Source organism: Lacerta agilis, chromosome 16 (assembly GCF_009819535.1).
Source record: "Lacerta agilis isolate rLacAgi1 chromosome 16, rLacAgi1.pri, whole genome shotgun sequence".
Lineage (NCBI taxonomy): Eukaryota > Metazoa > Chordata > Lepidosauria > Squamata > Lacertidae > Lacerta > Lacerta agilis.
The window spans coordinates 31362674-31386520 of record NC_046327.1 but is presented as its reverse complement, the minus strand read 5'-3'; the positions used below and the strand labels follow the sequence as shown (position 1 = coordinate 31386520).

The 23847-nt window shown below is 49.4% G+C and overlaps 1 protein-coding gene across 5 annotated transcripts in view; it reads left to right on the top strand.

Annotated features, from left to right (window-relative positions):
• Positions 1-14482: 14482 nt before the first annotated feature.
• The window catches only part of ELAVL3 (ELAV like RNA binding protein 3), a 70158-nt gene continuing 60793 nt past the window's right edge, over positions 14483-23847 (top strand). For 3 of the 5 annotated variants that reach the window (XM_033173301.1, XM_033173302.1, XM_033173299.1), the window contains exon 1: positions 14483-14753. In XM_033173301.1, coding sequence (XP_033029192.1) covers positions 14745-14753 — 9 coding nt within the window. In that variant the 5' untranslated portion in view covers positions 14483-14744. The remainder of the gene's footprint in view (positions 14754-23847) is intronic. The other 2 variants (XM_033173304.1, XM_033173303.1) reach the window with 2 other exon arrangements.

Below are 23847 nucleotides of genomic sequence, written 5' to 3'. Positions count from 1 at the left end.
TCTCTGCCCGCTCGCAGCGTGCTGCAGCCTCCGTTGCATCCCAGCCCTTCCTGGCGGTTTTGCTCCGCTAGCCCTCAGCTCAGCCTGCTCATCTTTGCCAGCGGAAGAATAAACATGGACAGCTTTGTATGGAAATTAGGCCCCAGTGCTAGTGCCAGACGCTAATGTTAAACCACAGTCTGCTGACAAAGCTGAAGGAGGATGCTGGGCTTTTTCCACAAGAGGCAGCTCTAGCTGGATTCCCTGTGCAATCGAAAATGGCCCTGGAGGAGGGGCTGCTGCTGCTGCTGCTGCTGAGAATTCAGATTCATGCTGGTGGGAATCTTCAGCCTTGATGTGCTTTAAAATGTGCTTAGTTTTCAAGCAAGGACCAGGCACATGTGCTGGATGATGCGCAGGCCAGATAAGGGGCCCCCTGTCCAGGGTGCTGAACACCACCTGATTACACCTCTGAGTTATCCTCATTTATTTTCATGTTCAAGGGGGCGAAGCAAGTGGAAAGAGAGTCGGCAAGCCCTGGCAAAAGCAGGGATTCTTGATTCACCTTCCTTTGATCTTGGTGACAGTGTTCACCTACGTGTGCTGGCTAGGGCTGTGATCGGGACAGTTGCGGGAGGCTGGTTACCCACAAGAGCTGACATGCAGCTAGTTGTCAATCGAGTATTTACATCTCTTTGTCATCTCTGAAATAAATTCTCTACGACGTGATGTATAAGTCATTAAAGACAAAACAAATCAAACCCTACAGTGGTGCAACTGAATGCAAACTAAAACTAAACTAAACTAAAACCAACAAGCCAGCTTAACTCTGCTCACAGTTCCATAAAGAAACCTATCACTATCCACAATGGTCACAACTTGGGCTTACTCAAGGTGATGTTGTGCAAGCCCTCACCTGCTAACAAGGCTCTCTTCTGCCCCATGCACAGGCAGGACACCCTCTGCATTTGAGATTTTAATAGCAGGAGGAGATCAGAAACATCTCCTTGGGCATTCTGCCTTTGACCTGAAGATTGCCATAGTAATGTACAGTCCTGTACATTAAAGTCCTGCAGTCAAATATTTGACTGGTTATTTTGAATCGATGCATGAACCTCTGCAGCTCTTGGCCATGTGCCCATCTCCTCTCTGTCCATTTTCACTTCCAGTTTCCCTTTTCCTCTCAGACTGCTGCCTCATTCCTCCGGATCAGCCCCCCCTTCCTTTGCAGTTCTGCCTCTGCAAGCCCCTGCAACCCCTTTCTCTCCACCTTCCGAGGTCCTTCTATCTACTCTCCAAGATCTGAGCAGGTCAGGCAGTGAAAGGCAGAGACCCTTCTGTCTATCCCACCTCTCTGTGACTTTAGGGCATCTCAGCCAATCACAGTCACTGGCTTCCACAGCATCACAAATTTTCTAGTGCATGTTAACGTAGGTTGAAGGGACAGTTGAAACAGCAAGCTGCAGAACTGGAATTCATTAACACAGCCAGAGCTGAAGAAAGATTATGGGTAGTTCTCTCAGACACCTGACCAGTAATGGTCTCCTAGCTGATGTTACTAAAATGGTCTAACGTTCATAATTGGATGCATTGGCAAATGTGGGTTATGTTCAGATAAGAAACTGAAACCAATGAACAGCCATTCCTACACAAGCACTAGCTCCTGTACCACACCGTCATGGCCTGGCTGGATGCAGAAGAATGCTGGGAGGCACTAGCTAGGGAAGCAAGAAGGGAACCCCCAAGAGAAGAAGGCTCAGAGCCAGGTGGTGGTGAAATGACAATGAGTGAAGAAGAAGGAGCAGACTGGGAGGAGGAGGTGTCAGAAGCTGAAGAGATAACAGGGTTTAGTGAGCAGGAAGAGGCTGTGGCAGAAGGCAGTCCAGAATTGGAGGCAGAAGCAGGGTGGTGGTGGGATCGGGAGTGTCAAAAGGCAGAAGGAAGGCAGGCTGCTGAAGAAGCCAATGATTCTTCCCCTTCTGCTATGACCAGCTCCCCTCCCGCTTGGTCTCCCAGAACATGGAGAGGAATGAAGAGGGAGGAGCAAAGAAAGACAAGACAACAGACCCTTAGGCTGCTGGGGAACGAACCTATTGAGGAGCTTTAGAGAGCAGTGCCTCATCGGACAAGACCTACTAGAAAGAGTTGCTGTGATCACTAGGCCTGCACTCTTTTGGTTTCTTTGAATAAAGAGTAAACTCCACTGACACCAGGTGTTTTATTGCTGACCTACTCCTGATTCCAGCTTCCCCCCCCTCTCTCTCACACACAGAGTTCAGTGGTAGGTAACAGACTTTGCATGTCAACAGGAAAAAGCTGTCCCTACTATGATGCATAGATGGTGGGAGGAGGAGGTCTGCTGCCCACCATTCCCATTTCTTGTGCTTCCCTGAGGGGCTCAGTAACCTAGCTCAGGATTTGCCTGACCTCCCACACTCTGTGGCAGGTGGCCAGGCAGGGAAATCCCTCGCATGATCTAGCCCAACCACAGGGGACTAGAAAGGCAAGTGGTATTTAAAGCAGAGGCTGGATGGGCACCTGGCATCCTTCAGCGCTGGAGAATCTTGCTTTCGGCAGGGGGAGGGTTAGGGTTGCACAACATGCCCTCCAAGGTCCCTTCCAACTCTGCAGTTCTATTATTTGCTGTTGTTGGGGCAGGGGAAAGAGCCAGCACTGTGAAGGAGATGAGCAGGGGAAGGAAAACCTCCTGGGGCTATCAGGGTGGCCACTTTGAGAAACAGAATATTGAACTAGATCACATCACACAAACCAATTTCCGGCCTTTTTAACAGGTTTTATATTGACATCATGGAAGGGGGAAACACAGCACATGGTTTCCGTGTCATTTTTGTCCCGGGGTGTAGCAAGGGAAAAGGAGCCCTTTCTGACCACTGTGTCAGCTGCCAAGTTTATTGTCGCAGAAGGGGCAGCAGCCCGGAGTGCTAGGCAAAAACATGTATGTTTTCCAGGACTCTAAGTTAAAGTGTTATTTAACTTTAAATAGGCAGTCAAATTAAGCCAAGTTAAAGCGTTTTTTAACTTAGAATTATTTGACTGCCTATTTAAGTTGGCTGGTTTTGTTATATTTGCTTAATTTGCAGCATTAGTTTGTATATTGTTGTTTGCTTACTGCTGGTTCTTTTCTTTTTTTTTTCTTATTGCTCTATAAGCCACCCCTTGGGAACATAAACCTGCATTGAAGGTGTGGCATATGGTTCTTTAAGCAAGTAAATGTGTGAAAACGACCATTTAGATATTGAAATAAGGTCACTTACTTTAATGTAAGATATTTAAAGCGAGGTCACTTGCTAACCCACTGAGACAGGCTAGTTTGCAACAGCTCTGAAATTTGGCTGCCCTCACTCCTGTCTCTTACGTCCTCTCCATTCCCTGCCCCACTGCAGGTAGGGCTGCTTCTCCTTTGTTCCTTAACCCTATCATCTCCTGTAATATTCCCCAGTCTAGCCACATGGCTCCTTGTGGAATATACACCTTTCCCCAAGCCAGTTTATGGGGTCACAGCCAGCACCCGACTCCCTGACGTGACCCAAGGGGCACAGGCCCAGCCTCCTCATTAGAGAAAAGACATGTTCCTGTCGCCAGTTTGACTAGAGGAGCCCCAAGAGATAGGGGCAGATGAACCCTTGCTGGGATAATTGCCGGCATATGTTTTCCTCTCTCCAACATCCAGGCTTCAGAGGGAAGAAACAAAGTCAGCATCCCATAGACAGAATACAATAAGCCTGGAATAGGAAGCCCGCTCTGCAGCCCCCAAACAGGGAAAACATGGATGTTTAGACTCTAGTCTCAAGGAGGAAAGGTTCCAGTGTGTTAAGGATGGAATTGGGGTCCATAGCAATGGGAGGGAAAGCAATAAGAGGCAAGCCCCCTCTTCCAACAGGCAACTAAAAGGCAGGTGTGATTCACAAAGTGATGGGAGACTTGAAGAAAATATCCCGACTTCACATAGGCTGTGACTATCAGTGAAAGAGATATCAGAATCACGGTGGGAAAGTAACTGAAAACATCAAGTCAATCTGCTGTGGCCACGAAACAGGCATGCTAAATGCTGGGATTATTAGAAGATGGAAAGTGAAACTGTAAGTCAAAATAAAACTGCAATGCCAAGAAAACTATGCTATGGCCACTTTTGGTACAATATACTGTACAGTTCTGGTGGAGCCATCTACAAAAGGATATACAGTAGAGCTTGGAAAGGTGCAGAACAGAAAAAAGATTGAGGATTTGGAGCACCTTCCCTGTGAGCTAAGTATATCTACACACACACACACACACACACACACACACACTGCAGATCTATCACAATTGAAGGTTAGAAAATTATAAACTGTTGACTGGAAGAGAGAGGGAGAGGAGAGATCCTCTCTCCCCACCTGCTCCACATATTGTCATAAGTTCTAGCTGGAGCAGGGGTGGGGAACTTGTGGCTCAACAGACATTCTTGGACTACAGCTCCTGCATCGCTAGCAATTGACCATGCTGGCTGGAGCTGATGGGAATCAAGCCCAAGAACACACGGAGCGAGGCCGGTTAGCTACCCCACTTCTAGATCTAAGACTGCACTGTGAGTGTAGCTATTCTGCGTGAAATTATCTTGAGAGGGCTCCTTTAGAAACATGGGAAGTAGAAGTAGAATGTTACTGAGTTTTGTTATTATCTCAGGCAGGAGAGCTACACCAGAGGCTTACTTCTATTGATTTCTTTAATCTGTTACTTTGCTCCAGTATGAGCCTTGTGGGCAAATTAATCATCAAAACAGGTAAAGCTCATCCCAAACCCAGCAAACTGCTGCTACAGAATTAAGCTCCAAACTTCTCCAAGAGAGGGAGAGTCAGAATCCATGTGCTAACCGTAAATTATTGTGATCTAGTTAACTACAGCGACTGAACGACTGAACAACAACAAAAGTTAACTACAGCAGCAGCAGATTTGGGAGGTCTATGCCCCACCCCTCTGTCAAGAAGCAAGGAAAGGAAGTCAGAATTCTGCAACAGCAAAGCGCCTATTATTCAATGTGAAATAGATTACCTGCGCAAGAAGAAACAAGGGATTAACCAAAGATTGGGAGCTGTCTCTGGTGCTGAAATTGATTGTGAGCAAGAAAATGGCAGAGGACCCGCCGCCTCTGGTTCTATCCTTGCTCTGAGATGGGTGGAGGAGAGATGGTCCTTCAGAAGCCCCTATGGCAGCAGCTGGGGGAGGGGGCACCACTGGGACCCTCTCAGGGCATGTTTGTTCTCAGAAACCCCCGTGGGCATCCTGAGTTATGCTGAATCATATTTGGAAGCCCCAGACATTGTTGATTCATGTTGCCCACTCCATCTTCTTCTTCAGTTCCCAGAGCCACAGGAACAAGTAGCAGAGAGGCATCACCTGCCCCCTATTTTAAGTATGTTACAACAGGTAAAGTCACTCAACATTGTGCTGGGAAAGATAGCTGCACTATAACTTTACATACAAGTGTGGAACCGGGTGCTTGTGCCACAAATGCTAAGTGTCATGTGCTTAGGGAATAAACACCCATATTTTGATGTGTTGGGGAGCAGCTTAGGCTCCTGTTCCACTGAGGGATGTGGTCAGACCATGCATTCCAATATAGCCTTTGTGTGATGACAATGGGGTATATACAAGCCCTACCCCATGCCTCTTGGGATTGCCAATCGTAAGGTTGGCAGTTTGAATCTGCATGACGGGGTGAGCTCCCACCAGCTTCTTCCAACCTAGCAGTTTGAAAGCACACCAGTGCAAGTAGATAAATGTACTGCTGTGACGGGAAGGTAAACGGCATTTCCGTGCATTCTGGTTTCCGCCATGGTGTTCCGTTGTGCCAGAAGCGGTTTAGTCATGCTGTCTGCGGACAAATGCTGGCTCCCTCAGCCTGAAAGCAGAGATGAGCACCGCACCCCATAGTCACCTGTGACTGGACTTAACCTAGGGGTCCTTTACCTTTACCTTTTACTGAAAAGTTATGCTGACCAGCAGAAGGTATCATCTCATTTTTGCAATGCCATGCTTCTTTGAGTAAAAGCAAGGGCAAGTTGGGGTTCCAGGCACTGACATCTCTGGGCATTCTCAGATTGCCATTTCCCAAAAGGAAAGATCACACCATCACTCATAGAAGAAACACATGATTTCAGGTACAGTGAATGACTGCCTAAGTCAAGTTATTTTTGGAAACAAAACAAAGCAGGCCAGTTACATTTCAAATTAGACAAAGAGACTATGCAGCTGAGTCATTATGGTCTGAAAGAAGAGAAAGTGATCATCATTACTGGGGATACCTGCAGGGAGTTGTCTGGTCCAACAAGAGAAGATAATGGCTGTGGAATGCATGCAAAACTTTTGGTGAACTGAGAACAAGAGGACTCAGCTTGGCAATTCAGTAAAAATCAAGCATTATTTTCTATGGCTAATATTGCATATTTTTATAAATACACAGAAGGGAGATTTTTACTTAATGGTTCTGTGAGGTGTGACATAGTGCTGTTACTTGTCCCGAAGATGTGGAGGCTTAGTGATTTCACTAGATGAAATCCCATTAGGGTTTGAAGATCAGAGAAGCAACCCGCATCCCCGTTAGGAATGACAGCCATGGAAGTAGCTGTTAAGACCAAGCAAATGTCCTGATCCATCTGCATTGTGGAAGATGCTTTCATGTTGGGGTGACTCATGATCTGGAGAATATGCAGCAGAGAGTTCACAGAGAAATTCAGTATTCCAAAATCCCTTTGTTGATTCATAAAACTTGGGTTTCGTCTTTCTTTTTCTTCAGAAAATTTGTATCCTGCCTTCCTGATGCATTCACATTGCAGCTTACAACAATTAAAATATAGTGATTTTATTTAAAAAAAAAAAACTTCTAATCTTTTCTCCTCCTCCTCCTCCTCCGGTGATCACTCATAGCCAAATAAGATTGTCTTCCATGAACATGGTCTTAACAGTGAGACCGTAAGTGACTGTGGAGGCCAATTCTGGATCCGCATGTCCTTCCACAGTGGGTGGGTGGGATCTCTGGGTGGGAGTTGATCACAGTGAGAGTTTGCCAAACGTGCCTTCCTCTTAGCATACTTCTCCCTTTTGTCCTGAGTTCGTCTTGAAAGCCCATGACACCTTTGGTAAAGGCTGTTCTCCAATTGGAGCGCTCGCAGGCCAGTGTTTCTCAGTCGTCAGTGTTTATGCTACATTTTTTTTTAGATTTGCCTTGAGAGAGTCTTTAAACCTCTTTTGTTGACCGCCAGCATTACGCTTTCCATTTTTAAATTCAGAATAGAGTAGTTGCTTTGGAAGAAAATAATCAGGCATCCGCACAACATGACTGGTCCAACGAAGATGATGTTGAAGAATCAATAAAAAATACAACAATGACATAACAACAGAAACAAACTCAGCAGATAAAAAAACCTAAACAAGTTTGTCATGTCATGTGCTAGGGAAGACAAAAGCTTTTCAGAACAAAAATATTTACACTAATTGGTGGAACATAGTAAAGGAGGAGTCCTACTGAACTTTCCGGGATCTAGTTACAGGTAGGTAGCCGTGTCGGTCTGCCATAGTCAAAACAAAATAAAATAAAAAATTCCTTCCAGTAGCACCTTAGAGACCAACTACGTTTGTTCTTGGTATGAGCTTTCGTGTATCTGAAGAAGTGTGCATGCACACGAAAGCTCATACCAAGAACAAACTTAGTTGGTCTCTAAGGTGCTACTGGAAGGAATTTTTTATTTTATTTTGTTTTGTTTCTGGGATCTGGTCATTTGAAGCTGCCTTATATGGAGTCTGACCATTTGCCCATCTAGGACACAGTGCTGTCTTCTCTGATTGGCAATGGCTCTCTAGGCTCCCCAGTAGACTTCTTTTTGAGCAATGTCACTTGATATGCTTTTAAATGAAGCTACTGCAGATTGAGCTTGGTACCTTCTACATGCAAGGCGTAAGCTTTGTCACTCAGCTACAGCTTCTCCCAAATGGCCCGTCAGCTTTAAGCTGATAAGGAACCCAGGTGAGTAGCCAATATGGTGGTTGCTAAGCCTATCATGGGGGTGGGAGTTTGGTCGACAAGGGGCCTGGTGACATGCTTGCACAGAAAGCTACCTTTCCTTGTGCCCACTCCACAACTCCCAGCCCTCTGCAGCAAAGGGATCGCTCTCCTCCATGATGAGCAGATGAGATTCTCTGCAACTACCTTGCTCCCCAGAGGTCTTTGGATTGTTAGCATCACTGACAGAACCCACTTCAGCGCCAGCTGCATCTTGGCAACTGCTCTAACCTTTTCACTTGAAACCGAAAGTGATTTCCCAAGCCTCTGCTGCAACGCCTTAGGGTTGATGGTAAGGGGTTGCTACTGACAGTCGTCTCTCCTCTATTTCCCTCTTGGAGTTTCCCTTTAAAGGACCCTGTTGAATGCCTCTCTTCCTACATGAGAGCAAAAAACGTGCGAGAAGAGGGTGGGTGGGCGTGGTTGGTTTTGGTTCATCTCATCCGCAGCGCAAGCTGTGTGGTTTGCAGATCTCCCCAGTGGAATAGGCCCGGCGCAGCTATAAATCACCGGACGTGGATACAAAACCGTTACCTAGTTATGCGTGTCTCTCTCTCTCTCTCCCTCCCCCTCCCTCCCTCCGTTGAGACTAACTGTAATCTTCTCTTCTCTCTCACCCTTCATCAGAAATGGCGATGCTACTGAAAATGAGCAGATGCCCACAAGACACAGCACGATACCTCCTGAGTGCAAATGAGGTAGGGGGCTTCACCGAAAACCAATCCTCTTCCCTCAGTTGTGGCAAATGTCCCCACCCACTTGAAAGCCGGGGAGCGAGGGGGAGATAGAGGGGCTGGAGGGACAAAGGTCGGGACTCAGGGGGTGCCAGAGATGGCATCTGTTTAAAATGGTTCACATTGATCCTCCGAGTGGCTAGAAGCTCGGCTGCAGGGTGCCAGAATGGTGGGAAGCAGTGAATTTGGCAGATGAGAGAGCTGGCTGCTCTCTCTTTGCTCTGCACAGGAGTTCCTCTGGTAGGTGGAAGTTGGCAGGGCGAGGGTGGGGAGGGAGGGAGGGAGATCTCTTGATCACCACAGAGGAATCACAGGGCTACACAGGCTCAGAGGATTGAAGAGACCGTCCACAGGGAAGCTAGATGGGGAAAACAGCTGTTGGTTTTTGGTGAAAGGATGCTGCTATGTGTAACCCTCCTCAACAGTCTGACCAATGTTGCATAGCGAAGCGGAAGACAGGGCGAGAAGGAGGAGCAGGGGGACATACCTCTAAAGATGCTTTCAAGAAACAGAAAGAGAGAGAGAGAGAGAGTTTTCAAAACAAAAGCTCTCCAGAGGTCCAATAGGTTGTTGCTGGTAGAACATGACTCCTGGGTGCTGATCTCAGTTTGGCAAGGTGTGTGTCTGTGGAAGGGAGCAGCAGGGGAGCCTTGTTTTCATTCCTTTCTCAACCACAGCTCAGAATGTGGAGTCTGATCTACCGATACAGGAAGAGGCTACTTTTGGATGGAAGTCACATGATAATAGGGAAGGATGTTTCGGGGTGCAGGACTTCCGGAACGCACTCCTGGATCTGGGGTGATTGTTCTCCTTGTGGTTTAAATGAGTACCTATAGGGGAAGGAGCAAAGATATGCGAAAGGCCCTGTGTTCTGACCTACAGCCACGATCTCTCTTCCATCCCAGTTCGACCTTCTCTTGGGTGAGAAGGAATTGCATGATGGGCCCTGGAGAAGGACAGTATGGTCCAGCAGTTTCAGAATCACAGCTTGGTGGAAGAGCTATGTTCAGATCCCACTGCAGAACTACTTTGCCAGCCTGTTTTCCAATCTGCCTCGGTTTTCCCATTTGTGGGAAAGGGAGCAAAGCGCCCATTGCCTTCCACAGCATGGGAAAATTGAGTGTATTGCAGCAGAACTTTTTTGTTTCTTCTTGAAGTGTATATAAATAGTGATAGCAATTGGCTGACAGTAGGACTAAGGTGATGTTGTGTAGGCACTATGGTAAAGGATGGGGCAGGGGAGCCAGAAGCCACACCCCATAAGTGTGAGTATGGAGCAAGATCTTCCATCATGTACTCAAGGGTGCACAGGGAAGACTTGAGGGAAGACTTTGGTGGGGGCGGGAAGTGGCTTTCCATTTTTTGGTTTGTACAATTTCGTCTGGTGATCATGGCAAACATTGAGGCCCTCTTTCAGACCCACTTAGCGCTAGGTTGAATGACAAGCAAGGGTGGTCATATTGGAATAAATTCAGAGATTTCCAAGGTCATTGGGTACTGGAAGGTAAACAATACAAGGAAGAGATGATAGACATATGTATGAGTAGCCTGCAGAAGAGAAGATTACAGGTAAGGCCATGTTGGCAAAAACAAAATGACAAAACCGTGATACCTGTAGAATAATTGTACAGCAGACCTACTGAGAGCATGATTTCAAAGGCTTAATGCAGTAGAACCACTAGAAACCAAATCAGCACATGGTTGTTCTTCTACAAAGAACTAGAGATCATACTGTACAAATCTGGCTAATGTTCTGCCACAGATTTTTCTGTATGCACCCCATCTACAAGGGCTGCAGGGAAGAACTGGGATGTCCTCTTCCCTCCTGCCGACTCCTTGTAAATAAAAAGGATTAGAGTTATCTAGTGCTACCCAAATCAAAACGATCACAAGTCCAAGAAAGAAAGAAAGGCTGAGGCAAGTTAAAGTAAAAACACAGGCCAGTTCTAAAGATCAAAAATGCCAGTGCTCGCCAATCCTTGAACAAGCAACTGAGCCTACAAATAGCCACGTTTTTAGCTCATCAAACTGAACAGCAACAAACAACACATTGAAATGACAAAAAATCCACCCTAAAACAAGCCTACCAACAAATTTCTGGGACACGTTTGCAAACAGACGACCTCGCCTGGTGAAACACAGCAGTACCAAGGCCAATGGAAAAGTGACAAGAGGCACACACAGAGATGAAAACACACACGTCCCCCTTGCTAAAATTAGAAATTCTGCAGTCCCTGCAATTCCACATGCTCGACTCCAATTTTGTGAATACTTGTGTCCAGGACATTATCCAGGATCAAAATTTGGCAGCAAAATTCTGATGCTGTAAGAGAAATTAGTCAATTGCAAGATTAGGAAGGGGCTGTTAAGGACAATCCCCAAGTCTGGATGGTTCTCATGCACTCTAACAAAGTATACTGATAGGAGAGGCCATGGCACCAGGGGCATGCAGAAGATCCAGGTTCAATCCTCAGCATCTTCAGGTAGAGCAAGGAATGGTCCTACCCCTCTGAGTGATGCTGCAAGTCAATAGTAAGCTAGATGGATTGAATCAGTGGTTGACTTTGTATAAGGCAGGGGTCCCCAAACTACGGCCCGGGGGCCGGATGCGGCCCAATCGCCTTCTAAATGTGGCCCGCGGACAGTCCGGGAATCAGCATGTTTTTTACATGAGTAGAATGTGTCCTTTTATTTAAAATGCATCTCTGGGTAATTTGTGGGGCCTGCCTGGTGTTTTTACATGAGTAGAATGTGTGCTTTTATTTAAAATGCATCTCTGAGTTATTTGTGGGGCATAGCAATTTGTTCATATATTTTTTTCAAAATACAGTCCAGCCCCCCACAAGGTCTGAGGGACAGTGGACTGGCCCATGGCTGAAAAAGTTTGCTGACCCCTGGTATAAGGTGTTTCCTACACTTCCATATTTTTATTGGAGTGCAGAGGTTAAGGGGCTGTGAAACCCTTGCTTCCCATGGAGCCAAGAGAAGTGTATTTACCAGTACACTACAGATTTCAATGGGTTCAATAGCTATTCCCTTGCCATGGGGAGCCCTGGGAATGATAGTTTTGTGTGAAGGGGGTTAGCAACCCCCCCAAGAGGGAAATCATCAGCATCTTCACCAAACTACAATTTGCAGGATTATTTAAGGGAAGACCGAGAAATTGCTTGAGGGTGGGCTTCTTCTGGGGGGGGGGAGCTGTCTAGGCAGGTAGGATCAAAGTCCTTAAGCAGTAGCTGCCCAGTCTGCCCCCCCCCAGCCACAACCCTTAGTTCAGGGGTCAACAACCTTTTTCAGCCGTGGGCCGGTCCACCGTCCCTCAGACCATGTGGTGGGCCGGACTATATTTTTTGGGAGGGGGAATGAACGAATTCCTATGCCCCACAAATAACCCAGAGATGCATTTTAAATAGAAGCGCACATTCTACTCATGTAAAAACACCAGGCAGGCCCCACAAATAACCCAGAGATGCATTTTAAATAAAAGGACACATTCTACTCAAGTAAAAACATGCTGATTCCCGGACCGTCCATGGGCCGGATTGAGAAGGCGATTGGGCCGCATCCGGCCCATGGGCCTTAGGTTGCCTACCCCTGCCTTAGTTCCAATATGCCTGAGTGGATTCTCAGGTGCACAACACATCTCTGGGATACTTGCTAGAGTAGGGAAGTAATAATGTTCAGGACGTCTGTGACAAAAAAAGTATTCTGAGTTATATATTTTTTAAAAAAACAAAGCCAAGTTCAGACTTGCCTCAGGCAGACAAACAGCTATTGGGTATGTTTCATTTAAGAAGTCCTCAATGTTGGAGTAACTGTGGTTCTCTTTATAATAGAAGGAGCTCAGTTATTTTTTAGTTAGATGAGTAATTCTGTCTGGGGTTTACCAAGCTAGTGCCAAGAGATCACCCAGGACACTAGAGCCTAAGGAATATGGCACCTGATTGGGTATGATAGGCCATTAAATAACTCAGTTGTGTGCGCCAGGGTGTGCAACTTCCAGTCTAATTCTTTTACATGCAAAATGGGCAAGCGCAAGTTCAGTTGCGAGGGCAGCTATTTTTGAGTTCCCTGACCTAGCTGTGAACACTTACTTACTCCACAGTCGCCATCTTGCTCTCTGTGCCAACTGATTCTTGAATACCAGGGAATCAACTTTCAGCTTCGGATCTAAGGGTGATTCCCTTGTGAGAGATATCTGCCCTTTCTCCCTTTGGGCAATTCAGCATGCATGTATATGGGCACCACCTCAAACCCCTGCAAGAGAGCCAGAGTCTGGAATATACATTCTGGATTTCAGTCGGAGCAATTTCATTTGAAACTAGAATCAGTTTACATGGCATGGCTGGCTCTTATTCCAAGTGTCCCTTGCCAAAATTGCAGAGGATGTTGGAGGGCAACTAAAGGATTGTCCACCACTGGGTGTGCTCAGCACAGCATCCTCTTCCATGTTGCAGGGATGCTGCTGCGGGGGGGGGGGGCAACTTGTGGATCCCGTGCAGCTTCACATGATCTGATAGTTCTGCTCCAGCACTTCATTGTTCCAAGGAAGCTAGTGTGTGTGTGTGTGGGGGGGGGGGTCTTCTCTCTCTCAGAATCATAGAATTTCAGAGTTGGAAGGGACCCGAGGGTCATCTAGTCCAACCCCCTGCAATCTTTTGCCCAACGTGGTGTTTGAACCCACAACCTGGAGATTAAGAGTCCTCCTCCTTCCACCATCTCCATTATCTCTCACCACCCCGCTTTCTGGGGCAGGATGCGCGAGACATTTCTCTACCACCTGTTCTATGCCTTCCCCTAAATGGCGCCTTCCTCGCTTTATCTCCTCCCTGAGTTGGTGGGTGGTCTAAATGTCCATCTGAACGGGCGTCTGCAGCGGGGCGGGGGCGGGGAAGGGTTCACCATCGGGAGATAAAGGAAAGGGAGAAGAAGCAAAGATTCAGAAGGGGGGGGCGCTTCCTTTTCTCTCCTTCGCGCATTTCGTTTTGCCCATCGTTACCTCCCCACGCAGCCTCTCCACCGTGTGTGTGTATGGGGGGGGGCGCGTTCTAAGCGGAGCAGGGAGGAGCGCGCCTCCGTGATGGCTCGCCGCCGCCAGCCAATGAGCGGGGGCCCTGTCAGTCTTTGGGGGGGGGGCTCATAAAAGCTTCTGGCCCGGCAGGTGGGGGGCCACTGAGGGGCTGCGCGGGCGGCGGAGCGAGCCCAGCTGCGGCGGCCGGGGCCCCCGACGGACTAGCGCCTTGCTCGCGGCCAAGGACAGGCCCTGAGGGGGGGCCCGGAGAAGAGAGCGCCCGCCCACCCCCCTCTCCCCCTCCCTCGCCAAAATCCCCGGGTGTAAATAGTCAAGGGCGTTTAAAGGACCATTGTGTGAATCTCCGCGAGTCGCTCGCCTCCCGTCCGTCCCTCCTCCGTTTCCCCCCTTTTAATTTCCCCCCTTTAAAAAAAAAATCCGCCCCTTTCTCTCGTTCTACTCCCCCCCTCCCGCGTTTTTTTTCTTCTTCTGTTTTCTCCGCTCCGTTCTCCTCTCCTTTTAACATTCCTCACGGCTCCCTTCTCCGGGCTAAATCCCGCTTCGACGCCCATCCTTTCTCCTTTTCCTCTTCTTCAGTTCCTTCCCCGCCTCCCTTCTCCTCAGGAGGGAAGCTGTTTTTATAAAAAAGAAGGGTTTTTCTTCCCTCCGCTTCTCCCCCGCCTCCCGGGGCAGCGATTTATCCTCGCTTCCTCCCTCCCCCCCACCTCACCCGGACGGTGTCCCCCCCCCTATTTTGTATGCGCCACCGTCGCCGGGGGGTCCAACTCGCCATCGATCGAGAAGGCAAGGCGACCCCCGCCCCGCACCCGGGGCCAATCCGTTCCGACCCGCCCCACCCGAGGAGGAGGAGGAGGAAGAAGAAGAAGGGGGCGAAGAAGCCCGATTCTAGAGCCGTCCACGGAGCCGCCGCCGCTGACCGGCAGGATCCCGGCGCGCCCTAAGCATGGTCACTGTAGGTATTTCGCGGCTCCGGCGCTCCTTTGTATGCTTCGGGGGCGGCGGCGGGGTGGATGGATGGATGGATAGATAAACGGGGGAAGGGGGAAATGTAGCAGAGACGGCGCTCCGGAGAGCGCTGCCCCTCCCCGCTGCTCGTTTGGGGGAGCTTTGGCCTTGAACGGGGAGGTGAAAGAGAAGGGGAAATCTCTGCCACGGTGGCTCTCCGCGGGCGCATTCGCCCCCTTCGCCGGGGACACGCGCGCGCACACGGGGGGCCCTTTGGATACTCGGGAGCGTGATAGGATCCATACGACGCCCTCCACCCTGAACCGCCCAGTTGAAAGATTGCGGGCGGGCGGAGAGGGGCTAAAGAGCGTGTTCGCACGAACACACACACACGTATCTGGATTGTGTCAGCTATAGTACATTGTGCAGGTCGGAGAGAAGGGCGAGCCTCCCTCGGGTTTTCTTTGGGGAGGGTTTGCGTATTCGAGTGCATGGCCGAAGCGGAGCTGGCTGCGTCTCGGAAGACGATGGAATCGAGCATAACACACCAAAGCATCTATTATATTTTTTTTTGGGGGGGGGGTTCCTATGCGTGTGGGTTTTTTTTTTCCTTTGAGGGGAAGGGAGGGATGATTATGCAGATACAACAGTCCTTTCCTGCACGCACCCATCACCGTGGAGGTCGTGCAAGAAGGGGAGAGAAGGACATTTTGCGCTCCCCCCCCCTCCGCGTTGCCTCCGCAGGGTGGCCCAGCTTAAGCCAGATTTCTAGCTCAGCGGCTTGCAATTTTGGATGCAACCCGACAGATTTCAGGAGAGATCCGAAAGATATTGCGCGTAGGAATTGGGAGGGGAGGCGGTGTCTGGGCGTTTTGTGCGCCTCGGTCGCTTCGGGGTGTGTCTCTCTCGAGCTGGCCGCGGGCAAGCGTTGGTGCTTCGCGCACGTCTGGCTGCCGCCGCCGCCGCCATGCAGGCGGCCGTAAGGCACGCCGCTTTCTCGGCTGGGTGGGATCGCCGCCCGCGGGCCACCTCGTGCTCGACGGGGCCGGGAGGCGCGCGGTGGCCCTCTCCGCATGCCGCCCTCGGGCGCGCATCTCCAAGCGGCTCCTCGGAGGCAAAGGAAGGAGCTGCAGCAGCCCGCTGCCTCCGCCAATGGTGCCTTGGAGAGGGGGAGGGCAAGCGGCGAAATGAAAGCGATCCGGCTTGCCACGGGACTGGCGGGGGAGCCGGCGATGCCGTTGCAAGGGGGCTTGGTCTAGAACCTGCATTTCTCCGCTGCTGCTGCCACCGCCGCCCCTCTGCACGCAAGCGGGGGAGGGACGCGCCGCCCTCCTTGGCGCGTTGCATTTTGTTGCGCGCTTGCAAATGCCATCCTTTTGAAAAGCAGCATCGCGCTCTCCCGCTCCCCCCCCCCCGCCCCGTCCTCTCTCCTAGAGAGACGTTCCCATCTGGGCCCCACCCCACCCACCCACCGACCCACCCACCCCCCGCGAGCTGGAGAGCGAGTCTGCAGGCAGGGGGATTGCAGGCGAACAAAAGGAGCTGGCGGCAGCATTTCAGGGAGGGGTTTAAGTGCCTCCCCCGACGCACAATCGGCTTGTACTGAGGCTGTTGCAAATGCTGCCAGGAGGAGGAGACGGGGTGGAAATGCGAAAAAGGGATGATGGAGGGGAAGCGTGCGTGTCTCAGGCGGCGGGAGAATAGGGGTGTGAGATGGCCAGGTTGGGTGAGCAGCAGGGAGGAAGGTGGCAAGACCCAGCGGGCTCCGTGTGTGTGCGTGCGCGTGCAAGGGAAGCATGGCATGGGTGGGTCTGTAACCAGACTTCCCTCTGTGCAATATGCGCCTGGTTGCAGGTAGGCGGGGTGGGGGCAGAGTGCCTGCTCATGCCACATTTAGGGTTTTAAAAAGCGGGGGTGGACCACCGTAAGGGGAAAACGTAGCCTTTGTAGATGACACAAAGCCATTTTGACCTTGTAGCGTTTGCTCAGTTGTGCACTCCTGCCGTACTGCAATGTGCACCCCACCCTCGGGGAAGCATGGGCATGGAGAGAGAAAGGAGGTGGGGTGTAGGGCTGGAGTGGTGGCTTGTATGCATGTGTGCTTTCTTTCTGTAATAGCTGAATGCACTACATCTCACTTGTGGGTGTAAAGGCAGGAAGGTGGGATGGTAGAGAGAGAGAGAGAGAGAGAGAGAGAGAGCCACAGGGTCAGCAATGCAGCAGAGAGAGAGGCAGAGAGAGAGGAGGGGGAACTGGGTTCTTAAAGTTACAGTGCAAGAAAATGGCAGCTTGAATGGGCTTTCCCCACTCACACAGGCAGGTTAAAGGGTTGACTTCTGCACTAGGGGGGCTAATCTGTGCCAAGGTTGGGCATGCTGTTTCTGCAGGCAGTTTGGATGGGGATCTGTGGGGCCTGGAGCAGGAGGGGGAAGGCCTTAGCTTTCCGCTTGATGCCTGACAGGTTGAGCCACCATCCCTTATTTCCTAGTGAAACCAGCAATGTCCACAATATCCCTTACAGGGCAGAAAAGAGAGACTGCCATCTACAACCTTTCACACCCTGCTTTAGATTTTGAGGCATTGTGTGCGAGAGAGTGAAAGTGAGAGAGATCTGCAATAGCTATACTTCTACATTTGGCCAGTGGCAGTATTGTCTTCCCAAACCTGGCACAAATGTGGTTACCAGCGTCATATTTAAAATAAGCAGCGCTGTTGTGATGCCTTCGTGTGGGTATCTGTGTGATACCTAGTTATTAATAACATTTGGCCTACAAAAAGCTTACGGCATCATAAATCAGTCTTCAAGACTGCTAGTTGTCTTTTGTTCCATCAGACTGTCACAGCTGCCCCCTTGGGATTGGGCTAACAAAATCTTTAATTGGTTGGTCTTCCTCTTATGTAAGGCCATTGCTGTTTCCACTTCACAGATGGTTAAACTGAGTCTGGCTTCTGATCAGCTGATGGTGACTGGGATTTGAACCCCGAGCCAAGGGCAACCACGCAGTCTATTGGAACCAGTCGGCTCCTCTTGGATTTTGTGCTGTGTGTGTGTTTGTGTGTTTTATTATTATGGAGTTGCATGCTCTGTGTCTTCTGTCAACCTCTGGGTGAAGAATTCCATCACCTGGGCTTCCTAAGGCTGTGAGATGAAATACTGATCATAGAGTAGCAGGGTCATCTAGTGGAACCCCCCTGCAATGCAGGAACCTCATCTGAAACATCCATGACAGATGGCCACCCAACCTCTGCTTTAAAACCTCCAGTGAAGGAGCAGAACTGAAATCCTGCAGGGAGTAGCTAAAATGGCCTTGATCAGTAGATGGTCTATGCCTTGTCCTTTAAGCTGGCAAAGAGTGTGTGCAGTCTGTAGTCATCCCAGAAGGCTTTGCGTGGTCTCTCCCTCTCCCTCTCCCTCTCCCACTCCCACCTCCATCTCTACCTCTCCCTTCCTTCCTTCTTCCCCCTATTCTTTGCCATGTATGCTTTCTAAGGCTCTCTGCTTTAGCTGCCCACCGAAAGACCCCTTTAGCTCCTGGGTCTTTTCCAAGCCAATCCTGGATCATTCGGGATGGGAAAGAAAGGCTCAGGGAGAAGGGGAGATCACAGGAGACACAGGGAATAGTTTCAGCCTCATTGCAGTAAGGGCTCACAAGGTTCTTCCTCTGCCGAGGGCCTAATCCCTTCCCATGTCAGAAGAAGGCCTCACCCAAAGCTTTTAGTGTGGTGCTAGCAGTCAGGGGCAGGTGGGTGGGGTGGAGCAGGAATGCCCCCAAGTAGCAGGTTCAGACAGGAAATTGGCCCTTTGGGGGTTCCATCCCTGTTTCTAGCCAGCCGGCTGGGAGCCAGACCTCCTCGTTTCTGTTCGTCCTTATGTGCAGCTTGGGGAATGGGACTTAATTGTGTTGTGTGAGATGGTCGCAGCTGCTGTGCTTCGCCAGTTGGCGTGGCTGAGGCCTGGCCCAGGCTCTGTAAATAAACATGCTGTTTTCCACTCCTTGCTTTCCTTGTTTCTCCACCGTCTTAAGGCGCAAGTAGCAGCAGCCTCTCTCTTCTCCCCTCCTCCCTGACCCTAGTAAATCAGGGCTAGAGGCAGGGAAAGTGTGGCATTCAACTAAGTGCTCCCATGTTGTGTGGTGGGGGGAGAGCTCCACAGCAGTTCACAGGGTGAGCCATGTCCATTAATTTCAGTGGGTCTACTCTGAGTAAGACTTGCGCTGAATAAAGTTGACGTTTTCTCAGTGTTACCAAATGGCTTTGTAATTATTAGCCAACAAATGACCTTGTCACCTGGGCTGCTTGTGGTTTATATGGCTAGACTACTACACGCCAGAGGTGCACATAATATTGGATCTGGTACAAACTGCACGTTCTTGAGAAATTCACCACTAAAACCTTGGACGGGCTTTCATATGGAAACATGGAGTAGGTATCACTGGCGTGGCTGGTTTCCCCAGTGTTACTATCTTACTTCTGGGTTCTAGGCCTGCCTTGCTATTTCTCCTAAGGCTTCTCCTCCTAACGCTTGGCAAAAACAAAGCAAAAACTACAAAAGTCTACAAAAGCAAATACTTGTTTCAGTGCAAAGTGTGCCAGTTTGCAATTTATATTTGTGTGTGTGAAATTTGCACCATGAACCTGGAAACTTGGTGCATAGTATGGATGGATCTGATTATCAGGTGAGGAACCTGTGGCTTTCTGGATGTTGTTGGAATCTGACTCCCATCATCCACCGCCAGTGTGGCTAGCAACTAGGTATGATGGGAGTTGTAATCCAACATTTGGAGGGGGTCTTTAGCAGTGTCCCCCATCTTCTGGTTAAGACCCTCAGGAGATCACAGGTGACCTAGGCAAGTCGCTTGGAGACAGGAAGGCAGTGCATGCTCCAGGATTAATTTTAGCACATCGCCTGTAATCAGCATTCAAAATTAGGCAGGTGCATTTTGCTCCTGCCTGTCAACCACTTGGCGACCAAGTTAACATGCCAGGCGCCAGGATGCCGCCTAGCATCTGGAGGTACATGCCTGGGGATCCTTGGATCTTGACTGTTTTCACACACTAGCAACACATCCTGTAGAATTCTATCCGTTATTTTATCTGCATAATCAGAACCAAAAAGTCATATGGACAAAATATGACTTTTGAGCTGTCCGGCCCCCAAAAGGGCAAACGGGAGCTCACCCCATCACGGGGATTCGAACTGCTGACCTTCTGATAGGGAAGTCCTAGGCTCTGTGGTTTAACCCACAGCGCCACCTGTGTCCTTGGGGTAGCTGGTCTTTAATGCTTTCTTCATGCTCTCTGGTTGTTTCATGCAAGCCCAGGGTGGTGTTTTGGGGCCATTCAGGTTGTTTTCAGTTGGCTTTTGATGATCAGCTTCTCCTGTCTCATCTTTTCAGTGGTTGTGATGGTTCTTGGCAGGTGCAGTTTTCTGAGGGTTGCCTTGTTAATTCTAGTCCTGGAACTAGAGTCGCAAGGGAGGGAATAGACCATGTAGTCTGGATCGGCCACTCTGTAACTAAACCACATCCAACAGATGCCCCATTCAGCCTCTCCTTGAAAGGTTTCTGCAATTTTTTGTAGAAATATGAAACACTTAGAACACTCCAAAGCATTGTGCTTTATATGCTCAATAATATTATAGAGAGCTGGTTCCATTATGCACTAGGAAGTCCCCTTCCCCATTTTGTCTGTGTGTCTTCTAAAGCTACCTGCTTATAGGTACTCCATGAATAATTGCAGCCCTTTGTGTTTTGGCGCCTTTCTCTTGGTGGTTGAAAAGGGCGCTTGTTTCTTCTGGCCTTTGGTTGCTATGCTGGGCTTGCATGTGCATGAAATTGCAGGACTTGCAGTTGTCTCTAGTTAGCCTTTTCCGGTAGCTCATCACCTTGCTGTGCCCCTGTTCCAATTGTGCCCCAGAACACATTCTATTTTGGAGGCTCAGGCAGATGCGACCACCAGGAACTCTTGCAGAAGGGATGACCTCGCTAACTTTCTTTTGGTGGGACTTCCCTGCAACTTCAAGCCATTCACTCTTCTTGCACCTGGATGCATCACTGCTTGTTCCTTTCCTTCCTTGTCTGTCTTCTAAAGTCCGACTCAAAGCACTCTGGCCCTGTGACTGCCATGGCTCAAGAGGCTGCCATCTTCCGTGGTTTTCAGTCACAACTCATATTAAGTTCTATCCCAGGACATTTCAGATTCAGCACCATGGAAGCTCAGATTCTCAGAACGAAACAAATGATGTGAAGATCAAGTTGCTCACATGTGTCTATTTTGCACAATAGGATCTGTGCTCAGGATTTTGGTGTTCAGGATTTATATATGATGCCGAGCAGGGGAATAGAAAGCATGAAGGACATAGAGGGCATCAGGACTACGCAACGGATGGACTGATCGATACCCAGCCCTGACCACTGGAAGCTCATTCCGCTTTTGGCTTCAGATGTTTAGTTTAACTGGATCCTGTCCACATGGTTTTAAGTGAAAACGTAGAGCCATATTTGCTGCATTAAAAACAAAATCTGTGGCAACTTAAAGAATGAAGAAGGATTATCTTTTCATAGATGAGAGCTGGGGAGGGCAATAAAGCACATCTGGATCTTCTGGTGGATCACTGGTTGATTTGCAGTAGAACGACTGGCAAGAGTTTCTGACTCTTAATTGTTAAATAGCAACAACAAAATGGCATCTCTCTATCCTTAGGCCAATCCCCTAAGCTGCAGTAACTCACTCTGGTACAGATTTGTACGTTTATGTGCAGATCATCTCAATGCTTGAGTCCTGGGTCCCAGTAGGCTCTTCCCCTGACCCACCATGATCAGCTCGCTGGGCCCTCCCCAGCGAGCCACTATTTTGCAACTGGATCTGGTTGGTTCTCCTTAGGATTTGAATAAAAACAACAACAAAGTAGACCCACAAGCCTGAAGCCTGCCCTTGCCCTTGGCTTGGAGGCATTTTAACCAGATGCACAAAGTGTTCTGTAATCCAAGCAAGCACAACACTTTTTATCAGGTCGGGCTCTCATAGCCCCTGAAAGCAGATGCCACAATAAATCTGTGGGTCTTTCAGAGTCTCTTCCAGGGCTTACTCTCAGGTAAGTGTGCATAGGATCATAGCCAGAGACTCAAACTTTCAGATTTTAGACATGTAGGCTTATACCTTATTGTTCATCGTGACCCCAGTTTGACCCAAGAGTTGGGGGCTTTGGAGATCTTTGGTGTGGGCACTATGGGAGAGAGCTGCTTCTGAGAGCCCCATCCCAGTGCAACAGCCATTATGCTCATGGTGCTGTGCAAACACATCCTTGGGCAGTTGCACTACTAAGTTGGCAATGGCAGCTGACTGGGGTTCCTGCAGCGTAACTGGAAAATGTCTCCCCCCCCCTGCAGCCCCTCCTTCATTTTTAAACCCACTCAGTGGGCACCGCCGGACCGAGCAAGGCAGCTGGGCCTTATCACGCAGGGAGCATCGCGGCCTGGCCTCACAGCACCCTGAATGCTCAATTTCACGCTGTGCATGAAATATTCAGTGCTTGCTGCCATGTTTGCGTGAGAGGGAGAAGGCGCACCATTTCTCCTCCCCCACCACTGTGCCTTCTGCCTATCCATTATTCAGCGGCTTTCATCAGGTCCCTTGGCCCTGCCTCACAGACAGGCAGAAGGGGGGGGGTGGGTCTCCTCCTTTCTGCCCTCAAATCTCTTCCCTTTTTTCCTCCCCCACCTACCGCCCCCAGCTGTTCCATCGCGGCGGCTTCCCTTTTGCTTTCAGCAACGAACAGCATCTAACGGGCAAGCGACTTGGACAGTTCTGGTGACCTGGGCTCCTCGGTTCTGTCCTGAGGGAAGAGAGCGGGGGTCTAAGGGGATGCCTGGGAGCAGTGGGCAAGCAGGCGGGCACTGGCAAGAGCGAGGCTGGGGGCCAGAACTCCTCTGAGTTCTGCTGCCAGCTCTAGGAGGAGAGGAGAGGAAAGAGCACTGCTTGTTATATAACTGCTGCAAAGCTCCACTGGACAAATCGAAATGACTCAGCAGCTTGCCTTCCGTTGTCTTCTCTGAACAGTAGGGAAACACTGATATCTGCTCCAGATCGCAACCCAAGTGTTGACAGATGTGGAGGCGATGGCGGTCGCTACCAACTGCATGTGGGTGCAGCCCATTTGATGGCGATGTTTTTTATATTCTTGCTCCTCATACATTCGCTTTACCTTTGTTAAGCTCCAAGGACATCAGGACAGGCGGTATATATGATCTCCTCACTTCTCCTCGTCCTTTTAAATAATAGTCACAGCGACCTTGTAAAATAGGTAGGCTGAGATGGGGCCTGGCCCAAGGTCATTTGCTGAGGTTGGAGGTCAAATGGGAATGAACCCAACATTCCCCTGTCTCGGGTCCAGTACATTATCTGATTGATGGATTATGTGTGTGGGTGAGCTCTCTTCTGTGCTGAAGGACAGTTCCCTATTGGCGCTGCATATCTTCCAGATCTTAGAAGAAGAAGAAGAGTTTGGATTTGATATCCCGCTTTATCACTACCCGAAGGAGTCTCAAAGCAGCTAACATTCTCCTTTCCCTTCCTCCCTCACAACAAACACTCTGTGAGGTGAGTGGGGCTGAGAGATTTCAGAGAAGTGTGACTAGCCCAAGGTCACCCAGCAGCTGCATGTGGAGGAGCGGGGACGCGAACCCGGTTCCCCAGATTACGAGTCTACCGCTCTTAACCACTACACAACACTGGCTCTTAGAGAAGAAGTACAAGGATGCTACACAATTCCACATGCCTCCTTTCCATAGGATTTGTTAGGCACCATGCCTCAGCACACACTTGTGCATAATTGATGCATTACAAGATGTTTGTCTATCCCAAGGTTGTGATTTTCTGTGTTACCTGAAAGACTGTCAGTTGTGACGTCAAGTCTTTTCATATCGATCCAGGCATGCGCCGAATCCAGTTCTACTGACCCCAGAATGCTAGGCTTTGAAACTTCTCAGTGGTGAGAGCACTCCCTGATCTGTCAATAAATAAAGCAAGAAGGGAGGGGTGTGGAAAACGAAGGTTCTGATCCGATAGGTACTAATGTTGGCTCAGAATGTGAGAGTAATGAG